This window comes from Anneissia japonica, unplaced genomic scaffold, assembly GCF_011630105.1.
Source record: "Anneissia japonica isolate Jap-2015-1 unplaced genomic scaffold, ASM1163010v1 scaffold287711_len853857_cov187, whole genome shotgun sequence".
Taxonomy (NCBI): domain Eukaryota; kingdom Metazoa; phylum Echinodermata; class Crinoidea; order Comatulida; family Comatulidae; genus Anneissia; species Anneissia japonica.
Window position 1 is genome coordinate 637,559 of NW_022753410.1, and position 8,643 is coordinate 646,201.

At 31.5% G+C, this 8,643-nt stretch overlaps 1 protein-coding gene across 1 annotated transcript; it reads right to left on the reverse strand.

The window, feature by feature from the left end:
- Positions 1–1,638: 1,638 nt before the first annotated feature.
- LOC117122841 (cysteine-rich protein 1-like) lies at positions 1,639–8,375 on the reverse strand. The gene is made up of 4 exons (XM_033268593.1): positions 8,158–8,375; positions 7,187–7,281; positions 6,671–6,728; positions 1,639–5,226 (listed from the first exon to the last, which is right to left on the reverse strand). Exons 1-4 carry the CDS (start codon positions 8,195–8,197, stop codon positions 5,189–5,191), a joined length of 231 nt encoding a protein of 76 aa, XP_033124484.1. The 5' UTR covers positions 8,198–8,375; the 3' UTR covers positions 1,639–5,188.
- Between the last annotated feature and the right edge of the window lie 268 nt (positions 8,376–8,643).

Consider the following 8,643-nt stretch of genomic DNA (forward strand, 5'->3'; position numbering starts at 1 on the left):
ATGTTGTCATGGTGAGATAAATTATCTTGACAAGTCGACATAGTAAAAATGTTATGTTGTCTTGGCGAGATAGGTTATCTTGACAAGTCGACATAATAAAAGTTATGTTGTCATGACAAGATACAATTATTGTCAAGATAATCTATCTCGCCATGTCGACATGATATGTATATTATGTCGACTTGACAACATAATTATCTTGACAAGTCAAGTCGAATGGCACTTAGGTGCTTCCGTAACTCAAGGTTCATCAAATTTAAAAAGAAGTTGATCACGTTCATGGTTATAGTGTAAATGTAAACACCTACATTTACTTCAGCGCCCCCTTAGTGTCTCTTGTGAGCCAATAAAAATTGCAGAGTAGTAAACTTACAATAATCATTATTTAGATTGAATGTGTAAAATGGAGTGGAACTATTTGAAATGATCGCATCAGACACCTCCTACGCACATATTTTTTTTTTGTATAGGCCTATTGTACATTGATGAAATCTAGAACTCAAGGTTCATCAAAATTAAAATTCTCCCCGTCGGGGAGAGCTGCCCCCCCCCCCGTCGGGGAGAAAAAGCACAATTCGTCGGGGAGAAAAAAAATGTATATGTATTTTCTACATATCAGTAGACTCTAAAATCGATTATTATAAGCCTTTGAAACCCCTAAATTGTCACAATTTTCGGACCACTTTCCAAACCTTTTAATCGAAGCTCGACCACGCCCAATTTCCTTTCGTCGGGGAAATCTGTCTAGATGGTGGGGGAAAAAAAGAAACGCCACCCCCCCCACCCCGTCGGGCAAATCCTGGCGCCACCCCTGAATAGGGGCCTAATGCAGTTCCGTACTGCAGGGGCCTGAAGGCACACATGTTTTATATTTTGGTCGAATTACGTATGAACTTTTATACCAGACAATTAACGGTAGTTTTGGGGCAACATACCGTATACCGCAAAACATCGAATAGAAGCCCAATGGGCTTAAAATTTCGAGAAGCCCATCTCGAATTGAAGCCCCCTCTTTAGTTTGCAAAAGTAGCCTCGAAAAGAAGCCCATGGGCTTTTTTTTCCCAAGATAGTACAGTACATACACTGTACATGAATTTCAAAGAAACAAAATAAATTTAAAACACATTTGGTTTATACAGTAGTTAAGGTGATTTAATGCCAGGCACTCCATGATACATGTTACAGTGGCCTACTTATTGTTTTATGTAGTAAATTCCCAAAATTTACAGAATTCATTTTGAAAAGAACCCCCCCCCCCCCCTCTTAAATTTGCAAAAGTAGCCTCGAAAAGAAGTCCATTTTAAAAAGTAAAGAGGGGCGCAAAAAAAATGGGGACTTCAATTTGATATTTTACGGAATACTGTACAGTTACAATACAATTTTGAAGCTAGTAACAAGAATTATGGACATAAATAATATAATGTTCTCTACTGTATAACAAAACTATTAAAAATAATAAATACATCATGCAAAAAAACCAAACAACTGTTATTATAATAATAACAATAATAATAATAATAATAATTATTATTATTATATTAAACCTTCTGTCTTATCAACATTTAAAATAAATATCAAATATACAGGTGTAGTCAATGCCAGAATTTAATTCTAAACAAGAGAAAAACACAATAAGAATCAGTTACAAACATTATTTTATTAAAATGAGCACATAAAAATTGTTAACACAATTTAAAAACAAATAACGGCAAAGTTATGGATACAAAAATCAATGTTTTGTTAATGAATACAGGAAACCAGAAATATAAAATACTATGTGACACCAGGGAGTTGTATAACAACTCCCTGGTCACACACAAAGTAAAAATATTGTTTAGAAAATTCACATAAAAAATGAATATATTGTGCATAAAACACCAGTTTAATTTCATACCATAACATGTTGAAAAATAACTGAACGCTATAATACAGAAGCTTATAGTGACCTTCCAGATGTCTAGATAATTATCTCGTCATGTCTACATCTGTAAGGTCACTATAAGCTTCCGTACTATAAAGTTTAGCCAGAATATTATAAACTGGAATGTCTGAGTATGAGGATGTATTCAAGTTCTACCTATTTGGAAGTTTCTAGCAACTTAAATAGAGGTCTCCATCCAATTAAAGACCACTTTGGGGGCGATATTTCCATGGTATTTAGCAGCTTTGGTCTCTAATTAGAATAATAAAGATAAAAGACATTTGTTAATATGGGACCACAGAAAAAGGAACTCAAATATAGTAAAACAGAGAAAGACTTAATTACTTATTTCAATACATAGCACCGTTAATGGTTGTAGAACTTAGCAAAGTATAACTGTTCTCAAACATACACAGCAAATATACAGTATCTTCGAAAATAATATTAGCAAGGTGATTAATACTGTATTCAAAATGTAAAATAATTCCTTGAAAGTGTGCTATTGTACATTAATTTAAAACAACACTATTTTTTCACTGTAAAAAACTTTTTTTTGTGATAATTCTTATTATAGTAATTCATATTATGTTATTAACTATGTTCTTTCATAAACATATTTTCATATCTTCTAAACTCTCCTACAACCACACACCAGCCTGACCATAAGTGGACACTCCTTTGTAATGGAAGGGAGTTTATATTTCCATATACTGATGAACGGCCGCCTAAGTTTTCATATATAGTACTTCAATAGGGAACATATATTTTATACAGTGTTGGGTGATTATTCCAAGCATGGGTACTTGCCCTCTAACAAAGTAAACAAATATCTAAAATTCTAGTAAACTTGTCTTAAGAAAGAATAGTAATACCAAGGTGGTTAATAATACTGCATTTTTAAATGTGAAAATATACTGTGAAAGAACATAATGTTTTCTGGTACTTAAATTAAAAATGTCTGAATAATAATAATAATAATAATATTTATTTGGAAAAAGCTTTTTTAACAGCAACACACATCACAACAATAATACAACCACAGTAAAACTACAACAATCAAAATCAATATTCAATCTGTAAAAATCTTTGACCTTTTTGACTGAATAATAATAATAATATTTATTTGGAAAATGCTTTTTTAACAGCAACACACATCACAACAATTATGCAACCACAGTAAAACTACAACAATCAAAATCAATATTCAATCTGTAAAAACCTTTGACCTTTTTGACTTAATATTACTGTACTGTATTCACATTATATTGACCTATTGACCCTGTATTTCTATATGAACACATTTTTATAATATATTCATGTACGGAAATTTTGAATTATATAGGCATACATAGTTACGTGTATACTGTATTCATACAAGTGGCTTCATATATGTAGAGACATTTCATACATTCATATATGAACACTTTATATGGCAATATATAGTTTTTATATATTCACATTTGACACTGTGAATTTGAAACTTTGCATTATATAGGCCTACATAGTTATGTATATACTGTATACATAAATGTGGCTTCATATATGCAGACATTTTATACATTCACACATGAACACTTTATATGGCAATCTATGGATTTTTTTTATATATTCACCTATGGACAGTTTGCATTATATAGGCCTACATACAGTAGTTTTTTGTATACAGTATTCATAAATTTGGCTTCATATATGTAGACATTTCATACATTAATATGAACAATGAATATGGCAATATATAGTTTTTATATATTCACATATGATACTTTGCATTATATAGGCCTACATAGTTATGTATTTACTGTATCCATGTATATGGCTTCATTTGTGTAGACATTTCATACATTTATACATAAACACTTTATATGGCAATCTATGGAGTTTTTTGTATACCCAGGTACATATTTTCATCACTGTGTTTCTTAGATATTGTTACTATCAAGTACAAAAATGTCTTAAATTCTTCCTTAACAACAATTGTATTTGAATTAAATGTTTCTTACAATAAAACAGTTTAGTAATGCTGAAGCAATAGCAGAAAACGACTTCAGAGCAAAAAACAGTGCAGCATAATTCATTGTTTTTCTACAGATTAAAAAAAATCAAACCTATATACAGAGTAACTAATTATGTCTCTAAACACTCCCAATAGTAAAATAAGTTTATCAATGCACTGAATTAATCATTTCACAAGCCTCTTAAAAAATCTATCTAATGTTTAATATTGTCAAATAAAAAATAATCATAATCAACGCAAACATCAATTTGGTATAAAATAAAAAAAAAAGTTTACAAAAAAAAAGAAAAATATCACAACCAGTCCAAGTCATAACATAAACAAAATGTAAGAAACTCTAAAACATAAAGAACAATCAATAAAGATCAAACACACATCATTTGTTTCTAAGTGCCCTATAATGCTATTTACGAATATGTTATGTAATGAAAAGTGTTGTAATGTTACTAAATGGAATGAATGAAAAAATTAGTGTGTTGGAGTGAGGGGAAATCCAGGTGAGTAGAGGGGGCAGGGAATTCAGGTAGGTGGGATGAGATTTCACAAATTACTGTAATGTGGAAGCAGAATGCACAAGAGTTGGGACTCAGACTTTCAACTTTGAGGTCAGGGGTTCGAAACCATTGCTGTGCAAGATGGAAAAGAAAATAAAAATACAATTTTGTTTTCTTTAAGCAAAGAGTTTTGATAAAAACATCCACATGGAGGAAAAACTAAACATAAATTTGTATTGGTGAATGCAAACAGTGTAGCAATAGGATTAAATAATTTAAATTTATATAATTAGGAAGAAACATACATATCTTATTTTTTGGAGATTTCAAGGCAGCGGCGGGCATAACCAAATTTTTAAAAAACTTTCGTCTTTTTCTGAAATTGATATTTTTTTCATGGCGGTGGGTAAGCTAATTGGCCAAAAATAAAATGTTATTTTTATTCAAAATTATCATTATTGGCAGGTGGTGGGTTCACTAAACAAGGTATGAAAAGAGCCTCGCCCTATGGGATTGTGCTCCACAGCTGAGGATGTGTTCCAGGTGATTGAGCCAGTAATGGGGGTAACAATGTAAAGCGAATAGAGGCAGTGTATTGAAATATCCACTATACAGAATAAATGTCACATTATACTATCAATGAAAGCAAGAAATTATGGAAAGAAAATGGAACATAACATTTAAATGCTATTATTTAAGGCACCTTAATGGAAGACACTGATATGGCATATATGTTGGCAGTTGTTTTATAATTTTTCTTTAATAACAGTGACTTTCTGTCCCTCCATGACCGAAACCTTTAAAGAAAAAAAAAGGAAATACCACTGGTATTAAATTCAAAATTGATAAACATGTTTATGCCAAAATTTAAAAAAATGCCGATTTATAGAAAATTTAACGGTAGCATATTTAAGCAAAATTAAATGAGTATTGCAGTGCACCTGAGAAAAAGTGTTTACCTTGTGTTGAAATGAAAATGATTATTAACAATAGTATTTTAACAAAGGGTAAGATTCTGTTAGTTTAGTGCTCATGAAATTATAATTCATACTGCTATAAAATATAATATATTATTCTTTTTACTTATAAAGCTCATTGATCACTTTATGGATTTTGTATAAAATCTTGAATATTCAAAGCTGTCAGAAATACACTGTGATGTTATTTTTAATTAATATTAAAAATATTGATTCTCTTCATGAATTTTGTATAAAATTTTCCATGCAGTCATAAATTTATTATTATTTTTAGTTACAAAACTGCACTTACCTTTTGTATATCATATAAAATTATTTTTAAAGCTGTCATAGATATAATATCATTTTTACTTACAAAACTGCACATACTTTGCATATATTGTTTAAATTTATTTTCAAAGCACTGAGTCATAAATATTATTTTTACTTGATATAAAACTTTTTGCTTACTTTATTTATTTTGAATAAAATTATTTTCTATGCAGTCATAACATACAATATTATTTACTTAAAAAACGTATTGCATATTGGGCCAACAAAAAAAATTCTTGTATTGGCCACGATTTGGGAATATCCAAAAAAAATGGTAGGTCGATGGGAAATTTTTTTTTTTTTAACCAATAATGTGTTTATGCCTAAAAAGTAGAAAATATACAAAAATACAACAAAGACCATTTTAAAATCTATATTGAAGATGAAAATGATGACATAACACTGTCAAATTGCCTACCGTCCAGCAAGATAGGCCTATTCCAGCCTTTTTAGCTCATTAAAAAATATTTTTCATTGTAGTGAAAAAAAAATTAAAATGCTGAACCTCAATTTCTTACATTTTTGTTCGGTTGAGTGTGGCCAACACAATAATTTTTTTTATTTGGCCTTATTATAATCTTAAGGGTTAACCTTACGATTATTGGTCACTTTATGGATTTTCTATAAAATAATGTACTTTCAAAGCAGTCAAATATTTTTACGTAATATAAAACTTACAATACTTATTGATTTTGTATAAAATCATTTTTCATGCAGTCATAAAATATTATTATTATTACTTACAAAATTTATTGCTTACTTTATGGATTTAATATAAAATTATTTTCCATGCTGTCATAAATATAATATTATCTTGACTTACAAAACTTATTGCTTAAGTTTCTGTATTTTGTATACAATCATTATATTATTCATGCTTTCATAATAATATTCTTACATATAAAATGTTTTGCTTTATGGTCCTGTAAATCGCATTTCAAAAATTACCTACCTTTTGGTCCGAACAAAGCAGAATAACAAGGCATGTTACAGTACGGCTTCCCTTCGTGCTATGAGATAAAAGAAAAACAAATATGAAAGTGAGAGACACTTGTAAACAAACAAGTTTAACATGAGAGGTTGGATAACAACCGATAACACTATGAACTTTTTTTGGCTAATTCACTAACCTAAAAATGATCAACGAAGCTGATCGACTTGTAGTAAGAAGTGGTATTGTATGTTTAAAATATACTGTTTGACTTATAAACTAATTCCTCCATGGGCTTAGTAAAAAAAAACTTAAAATTGAAATGGGTTGAGGCGAACGTTTAAAATACATACTGCTTTGGAGAGATGAACATTAACATTTCTTATTTTGTATTTTGAAGTGTTGTGCTTTTAATTAAAAATGAAAACAGATTTTTTTTTTTTCATTGCATTTTATTCACTTTAATTGCCAAATTACAAATATATGTCTTATTTGTTGTGGTTAGCTAACTTCCCGGCTAATCATACTTATACTGACCTCTGCATGTTGACCAGAGTTGAGAACTTTATTACATCTGTTGCATCTTAAACATCCTCTGTGCCAATCTCTCCCAAGTGAGGTTTTCTTTTCCGCTGCAAATAAATTTACTATACATTCAATCATTTTATTTTTCAACTGGTAATAATTTTAGAAACTGTGGCGTTAACTAGGCCCTAATTGTATTAAATCCAGGCATAGGGCCTAGGTAGCATTGGTGTATCCAAGGCGGGGGAGGGGGCGTGGGGGCGCACCTCCCCACAAAAAGCTTGCGCCCCCCCCCCTATTCGCAAAACTTCGAAGCAAAAAAAAATAGGCTAGGCTTATGCTTATGCTGTCACGGTTAACTTGTATTAGGGAATCTAAGAAGCAATATTTTTCAGTGGGTGTGGCCACCGAAAATAAATTCCACGCCCCCCTCATATTTTGGTCGCGCCCCCGCCCCCATTTTTATACTGTTAGATACGCCACTGCTAGGTAGATCCAGAATTTGAAAAAAAAAAGTAGGGTGGTAGGTAGTTTCAGTTGGGCATGCATGGGCCAAGCAAGCCAAGCAAGGAAGGTGTGGACACACCACCACGAAAGAAAAAAAGTTTTATAGGCCCTAAATAAGTGGGATGGGTTATACATAATAAGTGGGGTGGGTTATACATAAAAAAAAGACCATCGACTTTGGACTTTTCATTAGAATAGGTCAAAAAGTCTAACGATTAAGTAATGTCCCCTTCTCTGATATGACACAAAGAAATTGATTATCTGATTTTTATAAATTTAAATTGTAAAAAGTAGGTAGGCCTAGCCTACATCTGAGCCTACACTTTACGCGTGGCTAGCCTAAACAAACCACCAGATGTCTCACTACTAGGGGACCGAGTCAGTTGCCTCCTACTATAGTATTTTGATTAGATTTTCAGGCTCATCATTCATCAATGAGTATTTTCAAAAAATGATACTAAAAACCAAAATCTTACCAAAGTAAACAGGTTTCTCACACATAGGACAATTAGGCATTGTCTGGCTACCTAAATTACACAAAACTAGACCTAGTTAAAAAAACAAACAAATATCAACACTCGTCCTTTCTTGATCTTGGCTAGGCCCACCGTCTTAATACCAAAACCAGCATCTCTGCGTAAACAAAGCACCAGGGTGGTCTTTGCAGGGTACCGGATACGCATGATGTTTTGGTTAGCGCCAATTTATGATAAAGCGCCCTCTATAACTATTTATTTTTCCACTTTTTTTGCCTTAAATCTCATATCATGGCTACCGTCTCCTACCCGCATCTCATACTCTTTTTACCCTCTTTTTTGGGAAGATAGTATAAACTGTTTAAAACAACTGTATCAAAGAAGGTTGTATTATTTAGATGTGTATAAGAGACAGCTACATTGAAGCATCGATTTTAATGAACAACCAATTTTCGGGAGCTCCTGCTCCCCTCTTCAGGTTTACAA